The sequence below is a fragment of the Neomonachus schauinslandi genome, chromosome 7 (assembly GCF_002201575.2).
Source record: "Neomonachus schauinslandi chromosome 7, ASM220157v2, whole genome shotgun sequence".
In the NCBI taxonomy this organism is placed as follows: Eukaryota; Metazoa; Chordata; class Mammalia; order Carnivora; family Phocidae; genus Neomonachus; species Neomonachus schauinslandi.
Window position 1 is genome coordinate 40,060,180 of NC_058409.1, and position 27,527 is coordinate 40,087,706.

A 27,527-nucleotide genomic window follows, 5' to 3' on the forward strand; every position below is an offset into this window, starting at 1 on the left:
TTCTACATTTCTTTAGGAAGGATTGAGGGGAAATAAGAAGACATGCAAATATGAAGCAATTTTAATTTATTTAAAATTAATTGAAGGAGAAAGGAAACTTCAAGTTTTATAAAATAAGGTGTCTTTGGAGATTAGTTTTGGTCAAAAGCATTTTTAAAAATTGTGTTGTCAGATAAAGGAAATAAGGAACAAGTAAATTCTTTAACAGTTTTGTCTTAAGAAAAAATGCTTACAGACTTCAACTTAGACTTTTAAAATACAAGTATCAGCTTCCCAACTAAAAGGAAAGAAGAAGAAATTACTCTTTCCTGAGAACCTGATGATGCCTTAGTAAGCAATGCCCCCAAATATTTTTATTTTTCAGAAAAAAACCCTGAAAGATATAAATAACTCTGTTATTCAGATAATCAGAAATCATAGAATAGATTGAAATAAATATACTGGTCCTTCAAATTAGTTGAAAATCATCATTGGGTTCATTAAAAATTTTTAGAGATTGTAGGAAGATACACTAGTATTTTCTAAGATGTCAGTATCTTAGAGATACTCTGCATGAAGAAGTATTTATAGTTACTGGACATAATAAAGCAGAATTATTCTAATCTTTTGAAGAACAAAATTGGAATTACTATGCTGGTGTTAGAATTTATAATTTAGTAAGAAGCTGTAACTATGCTTTCCCATAGTGAAATCCTTGATTAGAGAAATACCCAAATTATGGACTACAGAAATTATTCAAGACGTGTAATGCTAAGAAATAGAAATAAAATTTTCTTTATCAAACCATAGCATGATGACATTAATTTGATATTACATTTCTATTTTATTTTTATTTACTTATTTGAGAGTGTGAGAGAGAATCTCCAGCAGACTTGTCTCGGGGCTTAATGTCACGACTCTGAGTTCATGACCTGAGCCGAAATCAAGAGTTGGACACTTAACTGATTGAGCTACCCAGGTGCCCCAACATTTCTATTTTAAAAGTTAGGCATTATCTGTAGTTTTGCTGTTTTACAAGTAGAATGAAATTCATTAAGTTAGACATTAAAATATGTGTTTCACCAGCAGAACTCCACTCTGAGCTGAAAATTTAGTTGATTTATAAACAACATTAATGGAATATCGGCTGTTTCATTATGCTTATTTAATAAGGGAAACAATTAAAATATGTAGCTACTAAAACAGTGACTGTTGGGGAGTTAAAAAATTTCCATTAGCTGTTTAGACAGCCAGATTTATCAGTGTCTTGTAAGATATAATATTTTATTTCCCTGGTGCTTATGTATATATGGATATTATTGACCCATATAATTCATTATCTCTATATAAAGGAGAAAAACAAAACAAAAATACTGACTAGTAAGACATGTTTGCTAACATACACATTTTTATAGGGTTACATAGCTTATTGTTAAGTATTTAAAGCATGAACTAGTTTTTAAAGCTTGGAAGTGCTAGTTATCCATTCTGAAAGGACATTTCTCATGATTTTACTCCTGATCACTCATTTTAATTTAAGCAGGACAACATTTCTTTGAACTCTATAGGTGAAGAAAATAGAATACGGTATCAGAATTCTCCTTGAGTTGATAAAGGTCAAGATGTAGTTAGCTGGGCAGGAGCCCACAATACTCTAATGGAGATCAGTTTTCTGGTTCTACACTAGCAAGAGCAGAGTATTTATCTTGACTCAATGGAAAGTGGATAAAAGCAGTACCATCACTATGACCTAGAAAAGGAAAAAATGTAAACCTATTAGCATGAAGACCGTTCAGAAACATTTTCTATGAACTATGGGAGGACCAGCTTCATCATATTCCTGCTTACTGATCCACATCTGCTGGAATGTAGACAGGCTGGCCAGAATGGAGCCCCCAATCCAAACGGAATACTTCCTCTCTGGGGGAGCTATGATCTTGATTTTCATGGTGCCAGGTGCCAGGGTTATGATTTCCTTCTGCATCCGGTCAGCAATGCCAGGGTACATAGTGCTGCCTCCAGACAACACGATGTTGGCATATAGATCCTTGCGAATATCTACATCACACTTCATGATAGAGTTGAAAGTTGTCTCATGGATCCCACTGGACTCAATGCCCAAAAAGGAAGGCTGGAAAATGGATTCAGGGCATCGAAAGCGTTCATTCCCAATGGTGATCACTTGCCCATCAGGAAGCTCATAGCTCCTTTCAAGCGAGGAGGATGCAGCAGCACTGACCATCTCTTGCTCAAAGTCCAGGGCCACGTAGCACAGCTTCTCTTTGACATCACGAACAATCTCCCGCTCGGCTGTGGTGGTGAAGTTGTAGCCTCGTTCTGTCAGAATCTTCATGAGATAGTCAGTCAGGTCTCTGCCAGCCAGATCCAGGCGTAGAATGGCATGAGGCAGGGCATAACCTTCATAGATGGGCACAGTATGAGTAACCCCATCCCCAGAATCCATCACAATGCCTGTGGTCCGCCCTGAGGCATAGAGGGACAGCACAGCCTGGATAGCCACATACATGGCCGGTGTATTGAAGGCCTCAAACATGATCTGAGTCATCTTTTCCCGGTTGATCTTAGGGTTGAGAGGTGCCTCGGTGAGGAGGATGGGATGCTCATCCGGTGCCACACGGAGCTCGTTGTAGAAAGTGTGGTGCCAGATCTTCTCCATGTCATCCCAGTTGGTGACCACTCCATGTTCAATGGGATACTTAAGGGTCAGGATGCCTCTCTTGCTCTGAGCCTCATCCCCCACATAGCAGTCCTTCTGGCCCATGCCAACCATGACCCCCTGATGCCGGGGACGCCCTACCATGGAGGGGAACACAGCCCGGGGGGGCATCGTCACCACCAAAGCCTGCCTTGCACATCCCTGACCCATTATCTACCACCAAGGCAGACAGCTCATCATCAGTCATGGTGCTGGCTGGAATCTTCCAGAAAGGTGAACAGAAGTTAAATATAGAGTAAATAGCAGACTACAGTGTCAAGGAGAGAATGAACAGGCTGAAACACTCTAGAACTGCCTTCGGAGAGGGGATCCTGTGCTGAGATGACAGGTATTTAAAGGTACACACTGGCCCCACCCATGTCCTGTCCCACCAGTTCCCAGCATTTCTGGGTGGGGTTGCCTTTGAGGTATTAATAATGATGATGATGATTATATAAATCATTAGTAGACCTTCCTTCATAAAGAGAAAATTGGCTACCAAGTGGCCAAATCTGAGGTTACTGTAATTAGGCAACCCACACATGGTTGTCAGCATGCATTGGCTCAGTCTCTAGATAACAATGATGCTGCAGTGGGGGATGTCAAAGCAAGATGAAAGAAAGGTAGTGTGAGGTGTGGGAACGCTGCTGGGAGGACCACTCCCTCCTCCTCACTTTACCCTCTGGGTCCATTTTCTGCACACTAGCTTTAACTTTTCATTCTTAATATATTGTTCTTATGAGGAGCCCAATGCTGAAACTTCACTTTTTGAAGATCTTCTTTCCCATTAAGGTCCTAATCCCACAGGATGTCATCATGACTGGAATCATTTTAATGGATGAAAATAATAAATGGCCAAGGGTGGCCTGACAGCTGTTTGTGTTGTGCAAAATTTAGGGATATTTAATAGACTTCTTATCCATCAGAGAACAACTAAAAGCAATAAAGTGATCAATAAAGTAACCCACTTCAGATTTTCTTTTTTGATATAAATTCCTAACAGCCAAATTATATTAAGCACTTACTATGCCCCGAACTTGGGTTATTGGGCCCATGTTGACTACATAGAGGCTCAATGACTAACTGTGTTACATGATTTATTAGATTAAATGCAGATTATAAAAATTTTATTTGTTTGTAATAACTCTTTAGTTGTATAACAATGAACATAATTAGGTGATAAGATAAATTTTAAAATGATGTATTTGAGCTGATCTTTAAAACATTTCGATCTTCAAGATTCATGTAATGTATTATAATATCATTCCTCTCTATGGTTATGAAAATGTACATACTTAGAATAGTATTAGCTTTCCTTTGATTTTAGGATATACAGTATTTACACCGTGATCCTTTCCTCGTAATAGTTTGTTTGCATTTTATTTTCAATATAAAAATATAGATGGTCTAGTAAGATGTGTACCTAGAAACAGCGATTATGAAAGTTCATTACTTTGCTCCCATTGTGCTATGTAAATAGGAGATAATCTCCCTGTCAGCTCTTCTAAAGCGAAGCAGTTTTTCATGCCCACATCTGTGTTTTCTGTAATCACCTTCATTTTGGTTAATTAATGAATGAATTAATTGTCATTTTGTAAGAAGTAGCAGCAGCCCTGTAGTACTTGACAGAGGTGTACCTTCTAGTTCAAGGCCAGGAGAACTAGCTGGCTGGTATCTTTGCCCACGAGCCTCTTGGAGAATCATGGTAACACCAGGCTGTGAGCGTCCAGTCCTCATCTTTGTGCACAGCTTGAGAGAGAATTATGGAATTACTTTTCTCTGTGTTCTCCCAGTCCTTTTCCTATAATGTGCTCTCAGAACCTTCCTGCTGACAATCAGTTATGGTAGACTGTGTTTCACTACAAAATCCATAGTTTTGCTTTTTTTCTGACCAGGATTGTTCTATCCCTTAACTTTTTCTGTAGTTGCAAAATCAATTCCTCCTTCAACAAAATTAAAGAACTCACCCTCAAACCTTCACACTGCATGGTTTTGTGTACTTCCTTTTCATGTAGCACAAGCAAGCTTTTGATTAAATAGTATTTTATGGCTATAGGATGATACGTCTGGAAATGCCTGTTTTTTGTTTTTTAGAGTCGTAGCAAACTGCATGCACATTCTACAAAACTGAAAAGAAAACACATTGCATTTAGAACCAGTCACCATTTGTGACTCTCCAATCTGGAATACAGAACAAAGCCATGTCAGCGGAGAAGTCCATATGGCACCAAGTGCAGCCTTTAGAGTCTTTTACTGTAGTGCTCTCCTTAGAATTGCCTTTGAGCTGAGACTTGTTTGGTAATGAGACCACACAACGTAATTGATGCTTGAGAGTGAGGCTGATGTGTGGTTTTGCTGGAAGACCTTCTAACCTCTGTTTTAATTTTGGTGTTCCAGAAGAATTTTTCATCAATTATATATTCTTAAAATAAGCTTAAGTTCTTTTACTTAACCCCCAATAATACAAAAGGGACATATCATAATTCAGCAATCATCTAAAAATATCATCTGTTGGACTACTTAAAATTTTGAAAAGTAGTAAAAATTTGTATGAGTGAGATATAGGAGATGGATTTACACCTACTGGGCTCTAGGGGGCTGTTCCCAAAGGTAATAGGTTTTCTAACCGACTGGAATTTACGAATGCTTAGTTAGTTACCTACATCTAAAACCTATGGGGGCCTTCATGATGAACTTTTGGAAGCCTAGAATATAATTTTCTTTCACTTTTGCCTAGTTTGACTATTACACAGCTGTACAAACCCCGAGTAAGGCATGGGCATGAGCATGAGCGTTATATGTAAGGATAACAAGCTGAGGTGGTTTGAAGCTGTGCCCTAATCCTCATCACAAGCTTCTCATGATCTTTCCTTTTCCAAGTAATCTTGGACTTACTCAATCCACAAATCTTTACTAAACCTGCTGGGCACTGGTGATATATTGGTGAATAAAAGCTTGCCCTTATTTTTATAGAGCTTACTGTCTTGTGGGTGAAAGCCACATCAGAGCAAGCTAACTCTGGTAGCTGCTCATGGGTACAGAGCAGCCATCTTATGTTCTGATGGGCACTGCCTATGCTGCACCAATTGTTAAATGTTTTGAATATCATTCCCAAATTCACAGGTAACAGAGCACAATGTGGTTGATGTATACAGAGAAGGAGCACAGAGTATATAAAGGCGGAGGGACGAGCCCTTGAACCTGGGGTTAGGAGGAGGGGGAAGGAGGGGCCAGGACCCCTGGGCTGAATCTCAGAGGGTGGGCAGGAGGTTGCTGGTGGTCAGTGGAGGGAACATTGCAGCATGAGCACCACCAACTTGGAACAAATCAGAAAATCCAGAATGTATTTTGAACTAGTTACCTTCACAAGGATCAGCATGGTTTTGGAATGGGAGTCTGAATCTTAAAAGGCAGGAGGAAGGGAGGAGAACTCTAGAATTGGATGTAACTTTCCCTGTGGGCACAGAAGATATGACTAGGGGCCCCTCACACATGTGCCCATAGAGGCTATGCCTTAGTGATTATCTCCCATTCCCAGACTCTCATCTCTTAACCATACTGCTGAGATTGAGAGTGTTGATGAGGTCCCTTCCTGCCATCACCCTGGGGATCCAATTTAGAACATTGAGGTCAGCTACCTTCTTCCCTGGTTTTTATTTGATTCTCTCCTTGTGACCCACACTCTTTTTCATCCTTTGTAGCTTTTGCACACATGTCTACCTCTCCCAGTGTGTAGATTGCTCTGAGAAGCTCCTTCATCTGTGCTCTGTTCTTAGTGGAGATTTGATACTTATTTAATAAATTAATATGTGGATGGGTAGGTCATAAGATTTTTTAATTACATGCTCTGATCTATTCACGGATAGGCATAGCTGACCACGTTTTACAAGTTAAAAAATACATTTATTTTATGGTTAAATACTATTTTATTTATATTGCATATTGATGAAATGACTTAATCATATCTTAGGGACTGTAAATGTTCACTCAGAGAAGTCTCCAACATAGGGCTTCTATAATCTCTTAAAATAAATCCACCAATAATAGTTACTGGTAATAGTTTGTAGTGATTTGCTGTTTATTTTAATATATGGAACTTTGTAAAAATATGAAAAATTAAAAAATATAACAACCTCTCACCCAAATAAAACCTGACTGACTGACTTTTTTAAGGCAGGTGTGGGCATGAAGGAGAAAGAAGTAGCTTTGGTGATGGGCATATTGGCCAGTTCAAGGAGGCACTTGGAAGGATAATCTGAATGCAGGAATTGTTTTTATGGTATAGCTGACCACAGATCCCCAGCCCCCAACCCATGCTAGCCTACTTTCCGTGAACAGGACCAAATTCTACTCCCCAGGTGAGAGGCTCCCCACTGGTGTTTAAGGACACTGGATTTCATGGATTTGGATTTTATGACCATACTTCCTAACTCTTAACTTTTGAAATATGTCATAGGTCGGCTTTTGGCTAGTTTGATTGATGTGTAAAAAAGTTGTTAAGAGGAGGAACGGATTCCTGTGTCATGGATGAACCTCTGAAGATGTCTTGACTGCTGATGTGAAGCACATATCATCTAAGACTGAGACAAGCTCCAGGTTGTTTTCTGACCCTGAAAGGTGGAGAGAGTAGCAATAAAAACTGTCATTACTGGGTTACCTGGGTGGCTCAGTTGGTTGATCATCCAGCTCTTGGTTTCGGCTCAGGTCATGATCTCAGGGTGGTGAGATCGGCTGGTGTCGGGCTCGCTTCTGGGCATGGAGCCTGCTTGGGGTTCTCTTTCTCCTCCATCTGCCCCTCCCTGTCCTAAAAACAACAATAACAACAACAAATTCTGATTGCTGATGACTTAGTGTGTGCCAGTTTCTGTGCTGAATGTTCCACTTACACATACCAATTCTTGAATCCTCATGACAATCCTTTTTTTAAAATAACTTTTTAAGATATTTTATTTATTTATTTATTTGAGAGAGAGAGCACAAGCAGGAATGAGGATCAGAGGGAGAAGCAGACTCCCAATGTGGGACTTGATCCCGGGACCCTGGGATCATGACCTGAGCCGAAGGCAGATGCTTAATGACTGAGCCTCCCAGCCACCCTCCTCATGACAATCCTTACAAGGCACCTAGGATTATCAACCCCATTTTTGAAGGATTAAACTAAAGCTTAACGAGTAAACCGACCAAAGGTACACAGTGCTAGAGGTAGTGTCAGGATTTGAACCCAAGCAGATAAGTTCTAGAGGTTGGGCTGTGCCTGACGATGGGCTACAGGAAAGGGTGCAGGGCATCCGGCTGGCCCCTGGTGAGAGAGGAAGCTGGCTGGGGTTGTGCCTGTGAAGTCTTTGTACTCCCTGCTGGGAAACATCACCTTAGAGTGTCCAAATACCATCTGAAGTGGAGACCAGGCTGAATGTTGAAGTCAAAAGAAGAAAACTGAATAAAATTCTTGAGAACGTTACCAGGTTCTTGTGTGTTAATAATAGGAATATCAGGACATCATACTCTCTAAATGGAAAAAAAAACCAAAGGAATGGTGAGTTCATGTTTGGACTGAGAAAGAAAGACATTTACAAATAAAGAGGCAAATCTATTATCTAAAATAAGAAAATAGTATGAGAGTGATTTCAGGAGGGAATAGTAGTGGGCCATTAAAAAGCAAAAACTAAATCAAGAAGGCAAGTGCATCCTTGAGATTGCGGCCACGTGGGAAGTGGAGCCTTTCAAGTGTCAGTTTTCAGACCCCAAATGGCATCGTCCCTAAACATCCAGATTTGAGCGTGACATGCCAAGCGTGAACAGTAGGTAGTATGACGAGGACTCTGGTTTAGGAAGCGTGGTGAGCCTTGTAGGCACGAGGGTTTAATGTGTATATTCTCCAGTGGTCCCTGAAGCAGGCCAAGAGCAGAAGACAACCAAGATAGATAGGGAGTATAGGATATAGAGGTAAAGGTGGCAAAAGTTGAGAATAGTGAAATGTTAGGCCAAAATAAAGGCCTTAGTGATCAGACCACCTTAAAGAATGTGATTTAGAGTGAAGGTTAAATCACTGGGAGCTGAGATGATTGATTGGGTGGAAGGGAAGATCTTACTGACAGGGAACAACTATGAATGCAAGTGTGATCTGGGGCTGGAGAGATCACAGGTCCACAAGGCTAACTTAAAGAGTCCATTCTTTCATAAAAACACAAGAAACCAAACATGAAAAAATGCTTTGCAGTCACTGACCTGTGGTTGCTGTTTATTCTTCATTCTGGTGAACCTGCTTTGTGACTACACAAGTATCATATCTGATTTCTTGCACATTTTCATTAAGATCATCTACAAGCCCTTGCCTAGTTATAACTACACAGTGGGATTGTGGACAGCCAAATACCATAATACAACTAGTCTCTCTTCTCTGAAAGAGTGCTTGCTGCTGTGGAAATGCGCTGTACTGGGCAAAGTGCATGGAGGGTGGGTGATGTGGGGTGAAAAGGCTCATTCAGGTTGGGAAGCTGCTTAATTCACTTCCAGGGGAGAACTTTTTGACTGGTAGGATATGACTCAATGTAGTTTTTTCTTTTTTCTTTTTTTTTAAAGATTTTATTTATTTATTTGAGAGAGAGAGAATGAGAGACAGAGAGCATGAGAGGGAGGAGGGTCAGAGGGAGAAGCAGACTCCCGGCCGAGCAGGGAGCCCGATGGCGGGACTCGATCTCGGGACTCCAGGATCATGACCTGAGCCGAAAGCAGTTGCTTAACCAACTGAGCCACCCAGGAGCCTGCACTTTGTATTTCTTTTATTTTTATTTTTTATTTTATTTATTTATTTGAGAGAGAGAATGAGATAGAGAGAGCATGAGAGGGGGGAGGGTCAGAGGGAGAAGCAGACTCCCTGCCGAGCGGGGAGCCCGATGCGGACTCAATCCTGGGACTCCAGGATCATGACCTGAGCCGAAGGCAGTCGCTTAACCAACTGAGCCACCCAGGCGCCCTAGTTTTTTCTTTTTTAAGCTAAGAGAAGCACTCTTTCTGGAGATCTCAGGAGATATAGCTAGGAAATTATTTCCAGCATCTGGGACTAGTGGGGCCTCCTGAGAGTTTTCTTAGTTATCCCTTTGCTGACAGCAAGGCTGCATGTTATCTCTGGCCAGAAAAAGGATGAATGGGCAGGCTGACTCTTTGGGCTGGGGTTCAGGAGAGGAGGGGAACAGAGCTTATAGAGAAAGTAGGAAATCTGGATGAAAACAAGTGCACTGGAGTATCAGAACTTAAAACCTGTCCATCGATGGTTTCTTTTCCTTTAGTTATCATGTCACCAAGTACAGGAAAAATGACCTGGAAGAAGCTACAGAAGAGATGGCACTACCACTTGGTGCAGATTCCGGATTATTCACTGGGGCCAGACCTTGATGTAATACACAACATGTAGACTAGGTCCCCAGGCATTACCTTGGTCCATACAGTGTTCTACAAATGCTTTTGAATTTTTAGTTTTGAATAGTTGTAAAATAAGTAGATTTCTGAATTCCTGCTTCTTTTAAAAAATAGGAAGATCAAACAACATTGGACCTCCTTCCCAAGCTACAGCTGTGTAGCAGCTCTCTGCCTGGGAAGAGGTATGAGTTCTCCATTCTCCTTGGCCCCTACAGCCCTGTGCCACTGCTCCCACCCTACTCCATTCATGCTCCTTGTAGGCTTGAGAGTTTAATGTGTTGTGAGAAACTAAAGAGCAACATGCATTTTGGAGGGGTAAGGTGGGGTGGGGTGGGGAAAAGGACAAGTGGAAACGTGTCGTACGGCCCCTTCTTGTTTGGGAGATGGTTTGGTATCTGCAAGAGAGGAAAAATGGTATGTGGCTGAGTTTCTTAACTATATGACACACGCCCAAATGTCACACTTCATCTTAAGGAATTCAGTTCAAAAGATGGTAGGGCAGGAAGAGAGGTTCTGTTTTTCCTTGTTTTATTAATGATGGGATATGGTGGAATGGGTTTGCTTTACAGAAGGGAGAATTTTAACTAATAATCAGAAGACCATTGCTGAGAATATAATGAATTACAACTCTGTTTCTGGGAAAGTATCTCTGTTGCTGCCTTGAAGGAAAAAATCAAAGGTCTGTCTCTGGGAATTTTCTCTTGTTCTGGTTGGATAGATTGAAAGAGACCAAACTGGGTTTTTAAATGATATCACATTCCGGGCATTTTTTCCCTTTTTCTTTAAAGTAGGAAGGCTACCTTTATGAGGGAAATAGATGCATTTTGACTTCTTCAGATCACTTTGCTCTGAAACTATGGGTTCTTTGACACTCAAAGATGCTATAAGAAAAGCATTGGTTGGGGCGCCTGGGTGGCTCAGTCGGTTAAGAGTCTGCCTTTGACTTGGGTCATGATCCCGGGGTCCTGGAATCGAGCCCTGCGGTTGGCTCCTTGCTCGGCGGGGGGCCTGCTTCTCCCTCTCTCTCTGCCGTTCCCCCCCTGCTTGTACTCTCCCTCTCTCTCTGTGTCAAATAAATAATAAAAATCGTAAAAAAAAAAGCATTGGTTGAAGCATTCAGAGTAAGGCCTCCTTTTCTTACATCAAGCTACAAATGGAATCCAGGGCCAAGCTAGTGGAATATCAGACTTTGAGATAAAAACAAAAGAGGAAGAGTTCTTTTGTTGCTATCCTTGGTTAAAAACTGGTATTTCTAGCTTTAACCAAAAAAGAAAGAAGAAAATAAGACTTTAGTTTAGATAAAAGGTTAATTAGAAGTACTGTATAGAACATAACAAATGCAAAAGAATTCAGGAACGTTAACCCAAGGTCAAGATTTGCCAAAGAAAGTAGAGTGACAGGGGAGAGATATAAAGCAGAATTTTGTTCATTTTATGCAAATTAGACATTCATTTATGGAAGTAAAAGATTAACATATGACTCACATATGAGCTTGTCACTCCTTGCTCTAAAGCTTTTGAGGACTCATTCATTATAGAACAAAGTCCATACTACTTAATATAGACTTCAAGGCCCTCTATTATCTGGCTCCAACCTAATTCCCTAGCCTGATATTTACCATCCTCTCCTCCCTCCATCCATGAACCCTATGCCCTAGTCTCCTGGATTAATTGCTATTCCTGTTCCTTGGACCTGCTGACATTGCTTACTCCCCTGGGAATGTCCTCCCCACCTTCTCTCTCCTGTGCCATTCCATCCAGATGCTCACCAGTTTCCCCAGGAGGAATTAATCTCAAGTGCCACAGCACTTAGCTCATATTTCTATTGTAGTTCTTATTCCTTCCTGTTTTGTCTTATTTTTGTACATGGTTGTCTCCCTTACTATACTCTCTAGATCATGTTCACATTGTATCTCTAATAGTGCCTGTAACAGGGTCTTGCAGCTTTAGTTGTTTAATCATTGACTATGGACCTATACTTCCAGTGTTTATTTTTAAATAGATACTTGATTGATTGGACTATGTTAACATTCCCACATGTTACCTGTATAAGTTCTAACCTAACAGATCCAATACTAAGTTCACCAGCTTCTTCAAAGTGCTCTGTTTGTATCAGTGGCCTCAACATTTTCAAAATCACTCAATTTTCTAATTTGTTATTTTTGATTTAACCATTTTATTCTTTTTAAAAAATATACAATGTGGTATGATACCAAATTCTATTGAATATTTTTTGAGATAATTTCCATTTTCTCATTTCTGGCCCTATTTGCTTGAAAAGTAGGAAGATCACACAATGATGCATCTCATTCCCAAACTACAGCTGAGTAGCAGCTCCTTCTCTTGGAAGGGGAGTGAGTTCTCCATTCCTTCTTGGCCCCCATAGTCCTGTAGCCCTGCTTGTACCCTCCTCCATTGGTGCTCCTTGTAGGCATGAGAGTTTAATGTGCTGTGAGAAGTCTAAGTTCAGGCCTTGGTTACTCATGGTCAGCTAAGTTCCAGAGAACTTTGCTGACCACTGCTTCCAACTCTAAACCCTTCTGAAGCCCACTGCCAGCAAACTCTTAAATCATGTTTCCCGAAGTCTCCTAGGCTCCAGATTTGCTACCACATAAAATCTAAACCTCTCTGCCTTGCTCGTTCCTACAATAACTACCAAAACATAGTGGCTGAGAACACAGTTCTAGAATCTGGCAGAGCTTGGCTTGTTCCCTCACTTGCTAGGTCTATAAGCCGGGGCATTTCAGAGCTTCCAAGAGCTTCCTCCTGTCTGAGCTACAGATAATTGTGTCTACCTCATAAAGTTGTCTGGGGTTGGCATGAAATCATGCCTATAAAGCTTTTAGCAGACTGTGTGGTAAGGCAGGAATTCAATGAATATTTGCAACAATCATTGCATTCCCCTTGACTCTCTGGGATGCCTGCTCAGCTCTGGTCACTTGTGCCTCCTTGCTGTGAAGGAGGGTGAAGAGCAGGCAGCAGAACATCCCTGGCAAAGATTCTAATGGGGACTGAACAAATGCTCTGTATGGGGCAGGAGTCTATGTTTAGCCCTAAGAAAAGGAAAGTTAGGGATGTCTGAAGGGAGGTGGACAATTGGTGAAAGACTGTGAAGCCAATACTGAGTGGTTTAAATTTGATAAGCCTTGATAAGCCAGTCAAGGGTTGGTCATCCCAGGTGTCAGGAGTGGTTACACTCTGAGTAGAGATGGAAGCTCAATTGTTTTTCAAGACTCATTGATTTAGACAGTGTATAAGCATGGAAAGAATAAGGCAAGAGTGTCTCTTACTGGTCCATGCAGGGTTTTCTTACTCCTGGGGTTTGGAGGCACAAGGTTCTGACCCCGTGTTAGCTTGATGCCCACTGGGTGGTAAGGCAGAGTTGAGCATGGTCCCTTGAAGAGGGCAGGATCATGGCAGCCCATGTCGGCTTCACATGAGTGACCCCAACATCTGAACCATGTTCTTCTGCATAATCAGTGATAATTATTGGCAGAAACTAGATACCTATAACTGATCTGTGGGCCATTAGATGTCAGAAAAGATTGTTGGCATTGTTTTGAAGCACCAAGTTTTAGCCTCTTCTTACTGGCTCCAGAGTCATTTACCTGTCCAGCAAGGCCATTTTAGATACCATGCAATTTTGTTTCAAAAGCACAGACATTTGTTTATGTAGTTAGAATCTAAAACACTTACTGAATATTTCCTAATTTGTGTCTAAGAATTTACACATAATTTATGAGACTACAAAAATTCACAGTTCTGTGGGAATGATGGTTTGGACATCAGCAGAGATCACATATTTATATGTAAATGTATTTATGTATTTATAAGTATACTTCCATTGTAGTCTTCAGATTATTTATTGAATTGGCTTATATTATTTGTCAAGGCTAGAACATACCATGGCGCTACAGGATCTTGTGCAATATACACAAGAAACCTGCAATCATTTCAAATAGGGGTAACATTTACATTTAGTCCTATTGATGGGCTTCTTAACTTAATCATGGAGGAAGCAGGGAAAAGAGGAGAGAACACTGGACTGCTTCCAGGTCTCTGGATGGTTTCAGATTTTTCACTAACCTCCCGGGTGGCTTTGGGCAAGCCTCTTAGCTGCTGTGACTTTTTCCCGTATCTATAAAATGAAGTGAGGAGACTTCTTGTTAATTCTGGCATGTTAAACATATGTGTTTGTCTACACTTTCTCTCCAAACACCATTAAACTTTGCAGTAAGGAAATAAAAATCCACTAAAAACAAGGACAAAGAGAGCAGGAGAGGACATCAGAGCAATAACATTTTGAAAACCGGAAAAATGTGAATGAGTAGTAACTAAACTGATTTGAGGAAACAGAAACCTCAGCTGGGAGTAGGGGAGGCCCAGAGGCAATAATGAGCTTACTGCAGAGTCCCAGAAAGGCTCAGTAATCTGAGACCCCAGGTCCTTCTAAAACTGGGGGCACATTGGGGTCAGAAACAGGAAAATTGGCTACAAATATGGATCGAGAGCAGATATATCAAAGATGCCCTTCCTACCCCTGCCCCATATCTCTGGGGCTTCAGCTAGGAAAGCTGGGCTGACTCATTTGTGGTCCAGATGGTCTTTTATTTTCCAGCAGGCTAAGCCCAGGCCTTTTACTTGAGCTGGGCAGGGTTCCAAGAATGAGTGGAAACATGCAAGGACTCTTGAGGCTTAGACTTGGAAATGACACAGTGTCTCTTCTGTGCATTCATTGGGGCAAGGCAAGTTACAAGTCTAGCTCAGATTCTAGGGGAGGGGAGATAGGTCCTACCTCTTGACGGACAGAGCTACAAAGTCACATTTGTTGCAAAGGGGGTGTGGATTCAGAGAGAGGAAATGTTGTGGCCAGTTGTGCAGACAGTCTACCATAAGACAGAATGAGAATCCAGTCTTCAAACTTGCTTCCTAAAAATACAAGGTCATATGCAAAAAAGAAAAAAGAAAAAAAGGATTGGGGCGGAGAAGTTAAAACTTACACAGAGTATTAATAAGAACAATGACTGTGGAGGCAGGCAGCTTATTGTGGCTGGGGCCTGTTATGCTGGTCAGAAGGCAGAGAAAGTTGAGGAGGAACGTTGGTAACACATGAGAGCAGGGCTGCTAGGGACCCGCCCGGTGCAGACAGAAGTGGTGTTCTAAGTCTGTGTGGCTGCCCAAAAGGTGCCACAGGGAAGGCAGAACCTGCCAGGACTCAGAGTCACACAGGTAGATGTGCCTGTTTTTAGTTTTCAAAATACAGGAAACTTTTTCTTTTTCTGCTGAAATTTGTAATTCTATTCTACGTTCTCTTCTCCTGTGCTTAGGAAATATTGAGTGTAAATTAAGGTAATTTCCGCACTTTTCCCCCAGCATATATTTTCTCTTTGCCAAGTGCAGTTGAGCTAATTTGTATTGTAGAACCACATCTTGTTGTGGAATAGATTCCACTGAGGAATTAAGTAAAAGCCTACATAGTGCCAAGAGAGATCCTTAGCCTCCTTTCCCAATTTCACTTCAAAAACATGCCTCCGACCAGGCTTGTACCACATAAGCAAGAGAGTGGAGGGCAAAATGAGCCCAACAGGAAAGATCCACAGATATTGTCAGTTAGGGGTCTCTGAAATCATCCCATGGTAAGGTCTGTTACTTCAAGAACTTTCAATCAGCTTTTTATTGCCTCACTCTTAAGTGTGAGTGATGGCCAAGAATACCAGCCATCTGACAAAAGCTTCTGATATGAAAGACAGACCCCAAAGAGACAATGGGGACAAAAGGAGCATGAAGGAAGCTGAGAAAAATGCAAGAAACAGAACAAAGAAAAGCCTAAAAATAATAAAACTATTATAGTATCCTCAGAGAGATAATAGATGACATTGCATGTATAAAACAAGAACAGAATGACATAAAAAGAAATATTCAGAGAACCAAACAGAGCTCTTAGAACTTAAAAACAAGATTGCACAAATAAGGATTTCAATAACATAATTGGAAGATAAAGTTGAGGAAAGCTCCCAGAAAGTGTAACAAAATGATAAAGACGCCCAGAAAAATGAGAAAAGAATTATTTTTCAAAAAGGATTTAATCCAGCAGGTACAATACCTAACTAACAGAAATTACAGAAAGGAAAAAAAAAAAAAGAAAAGAAAAAATAGAAAGAAGGATATTATAAAAGAAGTGAAATAAGAAAAAAATTTCCAGAACTGAAAGATGCAAACTTCTAGATTGAACTGTTGAACTTGCAAATAGAGGGGAGAACCCCTGTTGCAACCCACATCATTGTGAGAGTTTAGAATACTGGCATAGAGAAAGGGTCCTAAAAGCTTAAGTGGAAAAAAACCCCCAAAACAAAAACCCAACAGATCAAAAGAAATGAGAATTAGTCTTTTCAGTTTTCTCAATGGCAAAATGGGGAATTCTGAGGGAAAATGATATCCAAGCTAGAGTTTTATAACCCAGCAGTCTCACAGTTAATAAGAGGGAACAACAAAGCCTTCTCAGATATGTGAGGCCTCAAATTTTTCTCCCACTGACCTCTTCTTAGTTAATGCTAGCATATGTGCTCGAGGAAAACCAGAGGATATGCCAAAAAGGAAAACATGGGATCCAGAAAGTAAGAAACTCAACTCAGGAGATAAGCCGAAGAAATCTCCAGATACCACAGGTGTGAAACAAGCATGGAGAGCAACACATCCAGAGAGGACAGGAGCAAAGAAGTTTCCAGGAAGGTGTTACAAAGGGAAGGATGAAGCTCACAGAATTTCTGATGTGCTTGAATGCACTGAGAAAAGGTGTATTCCTTTGATAGAGATTTTGGGGATGGATACATAGACTGGTAATTGGACAAAGAAAAGAAACTGTTATTAACCGTAACACTATATTTATGTGGAAATGTGGATGATAGTGAAATGGTCATAGTACTGTAAATACTGAATAATGATTCCATAATAATTAATGATATAATTACCCTGTAGGATGGGAACAAGGAAATTCATGAGTGCATGGAAGCATAAAGAGTGCTAAATCTTCCTTCTGGAATAGGAGGACAAAGTATCTAAATCTACAATATCAAGAAATAGCTATATAAATATGTTATTTAAAAATAAAGAGACAAAACCCCAAACAAGCACCCAAAAGAATTGATATTAGTTGCCTCTGAGGAGAAGAAATTTGTGGTAGAAAGAGGTGAGGCAGGGAAATCCATTTTGTTAGTTATAAACCTTTTATAACTAAATGACTTTAAAATATGCATATATATAACTCTGATAAAAATCAAAAGATTAAAATGTACTGGACACTCATTAAAACAGAAAAACCTACTAATCTCACCATTGAGGGATAATCAGTATAATTTTCACATTTTTTCCCTACATTGTTGAGACCTTATATATATATAATTTTGTATCTTGCTTTCCTTACATATCAGTATACCATTAATATTTTCCACATATCATATAAAACACAAACAATAAACAAATTGATAAAGAAGAGCTTCCAGTAGATCTTACATAAGGGTTCTTTTCCTCCACAAGGTAAATAATTTATGAATTAGACTAGATACAAGGATGATATTTTGTGAAATGGGTGGAGGATGTTCCCATTTCAAATTATGCTGTCTATTTATCACATCATGTTTCCTTTTTTTGGGAGACGGGATAGTTTACAATATTTGATTTTTGAAGGAATAAGCATCCATGTCCATGGAGACATGCCTTCACCTTCAGGAAAATTGACTCTGTGACATACAAGTGGCCTCAATTCAGTTTTACTGTATTTGACAATAACAATGTCATCTTAACATATGCATAGTATCATTTATGTGTTTTCTTTGCCTTATCTCACTTGATTTTCATAACTTTTTGAGGTAAGTAAATAGATGATCTATTGTATGTAACCCAAACACATTAATATTTAATACAATGTAAATATTAACAGTATCTACCCTCAATAACACCTTGCATTTATCTAAGAAAGAGCTTTCTCATGTAATAATATTATATGAGATTCTTTGTTTAGGAGAATTGGACTGTATCAGAGGGTGAGACGAACAATGAGAGACTATGGACTCTGAGAAACAAACTGAGGGTTTTAGTGGGGAGGGGGGTTAGCTGGTGATGGGTATTAAGGAGGGCACATATTGCATGGAGCACTGGGTGTTATACGCAAACAATGAATCACTACATCAAAAACTAATGAAAAAAAACTAATGATGTAATGTATGGTGACTAACATAACATAATAAAATAAAATTAAAAAAAAAAGAAAATACATGGAAATGCTGGAACTCTAATGGAAACTTTGTGTCTTGTCCATCTGTGTTGGTCCATCCATCTACCCACCCATCCACCCATCCATGTATGATCTATGGGTTGCAAAAGAGGTGACACAGATTGTCAGATAATTCTTACTTTTGGCCAATTTTGCAATCATGTCGTAGTTGTAATATGATTTTCTCTCCTCTTGCTTTAATGGTTTTCCTTAAGGCTTTTTCCTTTGAATAAGATAAGCTCAGGACTGTAGTATTTGCAGGACCCCAGCAAAATTAGAGTGTGGCGATGGGCAGGGCTGTTCCATTGAAACAATCAGAAGGAAGAGCCATCTAATTTCATGCAACTACCCTGAATCATGAGCTAGTCTGGGATTTAGAGTATGGGGTGAGTCAGGATAAAATGTCCTAATCTAAAAAAAAAAGGAAAAAAAGAAAAAAGAAAGAAAAGGAAAAAAAGCCAATCACTTTGTCTAAAACACAGAGAGTTCACAACCTATTCAAAAGGCATGTGGTAAAGATCAGAATGAGTTTCCTCATTGTTTTAAGTTGTTTAGCAATCCTTATGGTGAAGGAGTTGGAAGTTTTCTACCCCTGCCCCATAAAAAACAGACAAGGTTCAGCCCATCGAGCCATGATAAAGCTTGAGGCAGACCACAAGAAGGAATGAGACGGAAGCCTATAATTCTGGGTACATTGTACTCCTCCAGCCTTAGGTCCTACTTCTCCAGAAACTACAGGGAAGGTGGTGCAAATTTCCTTTCCATTTTTCTCAAAGCTCTTGGAGAAGTCCTTTCACTACTGTCATCTTTGTGGACCCTGTGTGTGTGCGTGTGTGTGTGTGTGTGTGTGTAGGAGTAACAATGTGTTTGGCTGGAGAAAAACTTCTGTTTACACTGTGGTTCTTCTTAATTTTCATTTAATTAGAGTTGATTTAATTTTTTCCTAAACTTCAGAATTTTTTCTTTAAAAGCAAAGGAATGCCTTTGAATTCTAATATGCTGAGAACTTGTCATTATTTTGCTATGATCCAAAGTGAAGCGTGAATAGAAAGACAGGTCTTACAGGGCAGTTCTTGGGCCACTGATAGACTCTCCGCTCTTCACTCCATTTAACTATTAGAGTAAAAACAGCTACCAAGCGCCTGTCATCCTTATCAGAAACATGGACTTTCCATTACATATCACAAACATGAAATGGAGAAAACGAATTAAGTGAGTGCACTGTGTGCCTGCATGCCTGGTGACTTGTGTCCTTGGAGCTAGGAGTGGGTGCTTTTGAGGATTCCATTTTCATCCCCTAGATGGCAGCAACATTCTTCAGTGACTGATGAGGGACTTACTTTGTAGCACAGCAAATCTCTATTAAAGGGGGAGCTGCAAATCCCACCCCTAGTCTTGGCCCTCAAATTTACGTAGTGCCTTTGACTTCTTTGCTATTTCTGTGGCTGCCTGACTTAGTGAGTTTATTACTCATTAATGAGAATAAATGATGTTCTCTTTTGTATGCAAAAATAATGGCTTTGTATTTAGAGCTGCATTTATAAATGTAGATCAGGGTTTCTCGGCATAGGCATTGACGTTTTGGGCATAATTGTTTGTTGTGGAGGCTCTCCTGTGCTTTGTAAATGTTTAGCACCACCTCCGGCCTTTACCTACCAGATACCAGTATCATCTCTATCTGCTATCCTCATTTGTGACAACCAAAAATGTCCCCAGACATTGCCAAAAGTCCCCTGGGGAAGAAAATTACTCCTGGTTGAGGACCACTGAACTCAGTGGTTTTAAATCTCTCTGAAGATTGGATCCTGCGTTCCTGCCCATTTAATTTTGTGTGTGTGGGGGGGGTAAATTAAATCATATCGACTGACAATTGAAATATATTTTACTTTTTTGTTTCCTTAGACAATACTTTTTCTGAAGAAGAAAGAATGAAATAGAAAAGGCAATTAAAGCTATAGGTATTACACATCTTACACCCGAAGAAAAAGGTTGACTTTCAAATTACAGCTTCTTATTAATAATAACCACAGACATGTGATTCTGTTACTTTTTATTCCCTTTGATTTTGACTAGCCTCACTGAAAATGATTCATGAAAAGGAGAAAAACCATAAGAGGCTATACTTACAAAAAATTTTCAGGAGGTGGAAAGGTTTTGAAGTATTACAGAATCTCAAGTTGGACAAGACTTTAGGAGTCATTTGGTCCAACTTCCGAGTCTCTTAAATATGGGGTGCCGGGTTTGGCATGTGAACTGGGTGGAAGGAAGGGGGCAGTGTTATCACAGATTTCCAGGCCTCTGGCTTCTTCTGGGTGAGCAAGGTGAATGCCAACTTGGAAGGAAAGAGAGAAATGTGGTCCTTGGCAAAACAAAACAAAGCAAAGCAAAACACACACAGCAAAGTCAGCCCTCCCCCCATCCAGCTGTATACTGTAAGTTCCCAGAAGAAGGTGGCACTTGGACGGGAGGATGCTACTAGAACAGGACCTCATGAATCAGGCCCGCCTGAGAGGGTGAGGGGACCCAGGGATGGTAACAAAAACGCCACCATACGTTAAGTGGGAACTTCATTCTTCTATTTGATCCAAATACTTCACACATGATTAGAGCATTCAAGTGAGTGAGTGGGAGGAAAAAATGAATGTGAGACCAGAACCCAAATATGGACAACTATAATAGGTGGTTTGCCCCTCCTGCCTTAGAGTGCCTCTAGTTTTAGAGAAGGGAGTTAAGTCTTCAGGCAGACAACCAAAGCAGGCTTAGACACGTGTCCAGAGAACCCTGTCAGCTGGGAGGGGACCACGTTCCACCTTTAGAGTAGCTGAAATGATTTCCAAAAGAGAAGGGATGGTTTTTTCCTGGTGAAGAAAGAGATAAAGTCCAGAAAATGAAGTTCATATGGAATCATCTGGGTCATCTGCATCTGAGCATAAAATAGTTGTGATGGAGTCATGCGATGAAATACATGGTATTAAAGGGTTTAATGTTGAGTGAGCCCTGGGGGAGGGATAGTATGGCAGGGCAGAGAGAAAGGCCAGTTCAAATTACAGGTTGTGTCTGTTCTTTGAAGACATAGTCTCATTTTACTTGAATTTTTCTACGCTGTTGGGTCAATCTCTGTCAAGAACATCCGTCCCATTTGGCAATGAGATATTTCCTATCACCCTTTTCTCCTCCTGTTAGTCCCATGGTCAAGGACTGACATCCAAACAGCAACTGCACAGCCCCAGAGAGAGGTCCCTTGGAGCACTGGACCCTAGGGAGAGACACATGTGAGGAGGTCTCCTAGCAATGATGACTTGGTGGCCTCCATCCAAGATGTTCAGATTCTTTCCAGTAGCATCGCATTGATCTTTGCACTGCAAAATATGGGTCACAAAGCACCATGGGTGCTCTGGGAGGCTGGGAGTGGGAGCAAGTGAAGGTCAGCAGTAAACTGGGGCCAGGGCCAGGGATAGAATTTGATTCCCTAATTCTTGTTCCAGGACTCCAGCAGCCTGGCTTCACTGGGGCCAGGCTGGTTCTGTTCATAGAGCAGTCATTTGATTTTTGGTCACTTATACAGCATTTGCTAACTGTTCATAATTCCTGTGCAGTTTTGCTCGGAACATGGGAAACAAAAGATGGCAAAACAAGAGGCCCTTATGCTTTTCTCTGCTGTCGTCAGTGGATAAAATTGGCTGGACAGAGTACAAGCTTTTTCTTGCTACACTTGATGGAATTTTTTTTTTTTTAAATTGCAAGAGCATTTTCAGTGAGAAAATGCATGTGTGCAAAGGAATTGCAGAATGCCATGTGAAGTGTACAAAATACAGTATTTATCTATCTATTTTGGCAGGGAGAGTGAGTCAGTCGCTTAATCATTTAGTCAACAAATATTTGAATAGATGCAAATCAGTCATCATTGTCACAGCTGCTACTAGCCCACAGTGACTTGTGCAAATTAGAGAAAGGGGGTTGTCTGGGCAGAAAGAACCCTGCACCAGGCCACGTGACTTCAGTCTCTATCCCCTCTCAGTTGGTTGCCTTTGTACAGTGTGCAGACTGTAAACTGTACATGATTATACATTGACATGAGAGCACAGGCCATCAATTATGCCATTAGATTGGATAATTTCCTGAAGAATTAAGTCTTGAGCAGAGTTTAAAGGAGATGGCCTTTCTTTTGTGCATGGCAGACAGGAAGGGGTAGGATGTTTATTCTGAGGGAAAAATTGTAAAGATCTGCTAGATTCTTGGCCCTTAAGTCTTTACCCCTACAGCTGGGTTAAGAAAGCTTCCTTGCAGCTGTAGGAACAATACCAACTGTAAAGAGAAAGAAGAGAAGGAGTTGAGAACTTAGCACTAACAAATTTCCTCACCTTTTAGCTTCATGGTTCTACCTTATGTCTGTCAAACGCAGCCCCTTGTTTTCTGTGTCTTTATAGTTTTTGTAGTGATGGAATTTTGTGATTGGTTTCCAGCCTTTTGCCATCCCATGGAGTTTTACCCCAACCTGCGACGGGGGCCCTGTGAGCACATGCTATATTTCTCTGATACCATAGGCCTTCCTGACTTTCTGGCCACTGGCATGCCTTCAGGTACCCTTTGTTAGAATTGCCTTGTTAGAATTGCCTAAGGGACTTTGTAAAATCTGGTTGCTCAGGGTGCATTCCAGATGAATGAAATCAGAATTTCTGGAGAGGTACAGGTTCTGGGATTTTTAAACCTCCACAGGTTATTCCCCAGTTGAGAACCATTGTTTAGACTACATTTGTTCATCCTTAGATTAATCAGCCTTTGCTGTGCCTCCATGTTCAGAACTGTGGCCTTTGCTCTACCTCGTGAGTCAGATTGCAGTTTTCCCTGGGATGGCCTGGCTCACCACCAGAAAGCTTTAGATTATGATTATGTTTTGGAGCCAAAAGGCTGAGAAGGATATCTGGAGACCCAAAGTAAGTCTTTTGTGGTTTCTTTAGCCTGTAATTCTAATAAATGCAATCCATCATCCTTTTCTCAAATAAGAAAGAACATCCTTTGTAGGCAGTCCTCAGCTTATGAATGGGCTGTGTTCCAAAATTTGTTTGTGGTTGGTTGTTAGGGATATAGAACTCAATTCCCATAGCAACAAAGTTATGAAAGAAAAGTGGCAGGTCACAGTTGTCTCCTGAATCCTTAAAAAAACTGAACTTTAGAATTAACAGTTCATTTAGAAAACAGCTGTTTTTTTTTAAATTTCAATGTTACTTGAGTATGTTATAAAGAAAAACACCACTTGCATTGATACTTATCACATCTCCAGTCATCCAAGTTTCTATCTTGACTCTACACGAATTAACCTCCTGTTTGTATCCAGCATTCACTCAGTAAAATGGCTTGAGATCTGTGCTTCTCCACATGAATTCCAGGTCAACGAGGGGAAAACTTTTAGTCTTACTGGGATTGGATGTCTGAGGACGACTAAGGATTTACATTCAGAAATAATGAGAATGGAAACAGGATATAAGAAATGAAAAGGATTTGATTGTGTGGACTGCAGAGATGATAGAACCTCTTTTTTCTCTTTAGCCAGGCATAAGTAAGCAAACAAAAGAAAGGGGAGGCCGTATATAGGAGCCTTCACAATAGTCTGGGTCACATCTTTCGAAAAGAATGAATATAGCAGCAAACTGATGATTATAAATTCCATGGACTCTGAAAAATAGGCTGATCTCTTAGTTTTTGCAAGCAGTTTCCATAATGCATTTTCCTCCACCATCACATTTTAATGCCATCTGTTGCCTGTTTTCATGCGTGAGGTCAATTCTGAATCACTTTATGCAATTATGCAAATATGGTTCCTATAAAGTACAGGAAAGTAATGTTGCTGTCAATCATTTTTGAATGCCTTGCAGTGATAGAGTCTCACCCTGGACTAGTAAAACTATTGTTTTTTTTCACTTGTTTAATGTATTTGAGAAGTAAAAGTTTGTAAATGTCTTTTAGAAGTGATGTCTATTATACCCCTTTCAAAGGTTTGTTTATTTTTAAGATGTTCTGGAATGGTCTTTAATTTTTTTAGTTTGTGAGCATTGCTAATTGGCTATTTCCAGAGCGGGACCAAACTGACTAGAGTTCTATTTCTGCACGCTAGTGCCATCAAAACACAGACACACACTCTTATCTTTTCTGCCATAACCTTTTGTCCCAGCTCCAGTCAAGAGGAGGAATCACGTGGGGTTTCCTCATCATCTCTCTTCTGTGGTCATGCAGCTTATGCAGCAGTAGACAGGGGCTGATCAGCAGCACAGTGTGGGGAGTGATGCCATACCAGTACTTTTGTTTAATATTTGTGTGTGTCCAGAGCTGAGGTGGGGGCTGGAGGGAGACAGAGATGAGAAAAGAAAATGTTTTCTCTCTAGAGCCTCCTCAGAAGATTATACTCTTCTCCAGAGGCACATAAAAAAATATTCTTACCATTGTAGCTACATTGGCTATATTTGGACTGCTCAGAAAACAGAGTGTTTAGGATAAAAAAGGCAGAGATGCAACATTTAAAAAATGTTAACTTACCGTAGTAAGTTAAATGGAAAAATGGTATTGAAGGGATAAAAATTTAGGAGATAAGAACTATAAACTATAAACGAAATGAACTTAGGGCAAATTTATAGGCAATAGCAAAGATAAGGGCCATATTCAAGAGCAACAGAGCATCAGAGAATGGCATAGAACACCCAGAAGATTCAGTTATTCAATTAAAGCATATTTATTGAGTGGTTGCTGTGTTTCAAGCACTGTGGAAGCACTGGAATTTTGGCAGTGAACAACAAGACAGACAAGGTCCCTTAGAAGTTACATTCTAATGGGGAGGCAGAGGCTACACAAGTAAACAGGTAAATAAATCCATTTTTGGATAAATATATATGGACAAATAAGATTTATTATAGTAATAATTAAAATAATATAATTCCAGATGATACAAAGGACTGTGAAGAAGTAAAGCAAGATAAGGGAATAGAGCTAGGGGTGATTAGCTAGCCCACTCAAGGACATCTTCTTTGAGGAAGCTACATTTGAGCAGAGAGATCTGACTTATGTGAAGAGGTAGGCTCTGGTGAACATCTGGGGGAATAATGTCCCAGGAGGAGAAAGGGCTAGTAGAAATTGGAGGCAGAAACAAGCTTGAGACATACCTGGAAGTAGCAAGAACCCCTGGGTGGATGGACCAGAGTGAGTGTTGGAAGAGAGGTAGATGATGAGGCCCAAGGAATAGGCAGGTCTGGGTTGTATAGGGCATTGTAGGCCACTGGATTGTATTATGAGTGGGATGTAAATCCAGTGAAGGATTTGAACAGGGGTGGATGGCATAATTTGATTCATATTTAGAAGTTCTAACTGGCTACTGTATTAAGACTAGATTGAAGGAAGAAAGGGGCCAAAGTCAGAAGACCCGTTAAGCTTTAGCAGCTGTGTGAGTGGGAGACGATGGGGGCTGGGGCCACAGTGGGGTTGATGGTGGTAGTAAGAGTGTTTGTACTTGAAGCCTGTTTTGAAGATAGAGTCAACATGATTTGCTGATGGATCATAGAAGAGGTTAGAGGAAAAAGAGGAATCAGAATGATTCCTGGGTTTCTGGACTGAACAATTATGTGTAAGGGATTCAGTTTATTGGGATTGATGTTTCAGATATGTTAAGTTTGAAATGCCTGGTAGATGTCAACTGGTGATGTCAAGAAGGCAACAGATATACAACCCAGGAGCTTAGGGAGAAGCTGAGCTAGAGGTGTACATTTTGGGGCTGTAAGTGTATAAATGTCATTTAAATTCATGAGTCTGGATGAGACAAATTTGGGGATAATGTAGAGGGAGGACTAGGTCCTAGAGCATTCCAACATTGAGGAGTCAGAAAGAGCAGGAGCAAAAGACTGAGAAGCAATTGCCAGTATCCAAAGTCCAGAGTCCCAGCAAATGGGTGGAGACAGGGTTTGAAGAATGAGAGAGCTATCAACTCTGTCAAATGCTGTGGAGCAGAAAAGCAAGTGGTGGTAGAGATGTATCAGTAGATTGGACAGATGGCTGGAGATCTTTTTCTCTGTCTCTCTGTTTCTATTTATGTATATACATACACATATGTCCATAGATACATGCATAAATTGAGTTATATTATTATAGTACCTCTTTAACCATATTTTTTTTGCAGACTTTAAAAAAACCTATTAAATTGTGGATTGACAATGTATTAGTTATTTCAGAGTAATTCAGAAATTCACATATTCATGGGACACCTTGTGCATCATATTTCTTGAGACATCAAAGGCATTACAGGGAAAGTACACATTTTTATTAGAATTTTATTATGATACCTGGATGAATTGAATATGCTTTCATTTATTTTGGTCTCCTTGATAACAGTTCATAGGGAATGTGGATACAATTTTTTTCTTATTAGAACTCAACTCTTTTTACAATATTTGATATATCAAATTGTATGTTGTACACCTGAAACTAATGTAATATTTCGATTATATCTCAAAAAAAATCACAAAAAGAAAGACCTCACCTACATGACTCTATCCAGAATCAGAATAATACTAGAATTTTAGAGCTTAAAGTGTTGAAAGACACAGAGGGGCCTTACTATTTGGAACAAAAAAGCTATTTGGTATAATAAAAAGGGCATTGGTTTTGAATTTAGCTGCACAATTTATTATTTGTTCTTCTGTGAGTTTGTAGAGTCTCGATTCTCCACTCTATAAAACGGGGATAAATAGCACTTATTTTATATGGTGGAGAGGATTGAATAAGATAATGTATATAAAGCACATTGTGCATTCCAGTTATGGAGTAGAAATTCACATCATGTTGGTTGCTCTCTCCTTTTCATGCCTGAAGCCTTAAAGCTAGAGGAGCCAGAGTCCTGGTGTCCTGACTTGATTTTTAAACTTGCTCTTTTTCCAGTAGTTATTGACTTTGCTTATGTCTTGGCAATGGCGAATTTCTCCAGAACGTCATGGTCATGTGTGGAACTGAAGGAAGAGAGGCATCTTGCTGCCTGTGTCTTGGTTCTGTGCTCATAGTCTTTGGGGCTCTCACATGGGAGTTGTTTGTAACATGAAAGCAATCTAAAGATGATCAGAAAGGGGCTACCCTGTCCTTCAAGGAATTCTCATGAAATACGGACTTCAGTGCT

The 27,527-nt window shown here is 40.2% G+C and overlaps 1 protein-coding gene across 1 annotated transcript; it reads right to left on the reverse strand.

Annotated features, from left to right (window-relative positions):
• Window positions 1–1,771: 1,771 nt before the first annotated feature.
• ACTBL2 (actin beta like 2) lies at window positions 1,772–2,903 on the reverse strand. Its single transcript, XM_021702180.1, is given in 2 exon segments — window positions 1,772–2,821; window positions 2,823–2,903. Coding segments are annotated over 2 exon segments (1,131 nt in total).
• Window positions 2,904–27,527: the final 24,624 nt, after the last annotated feature.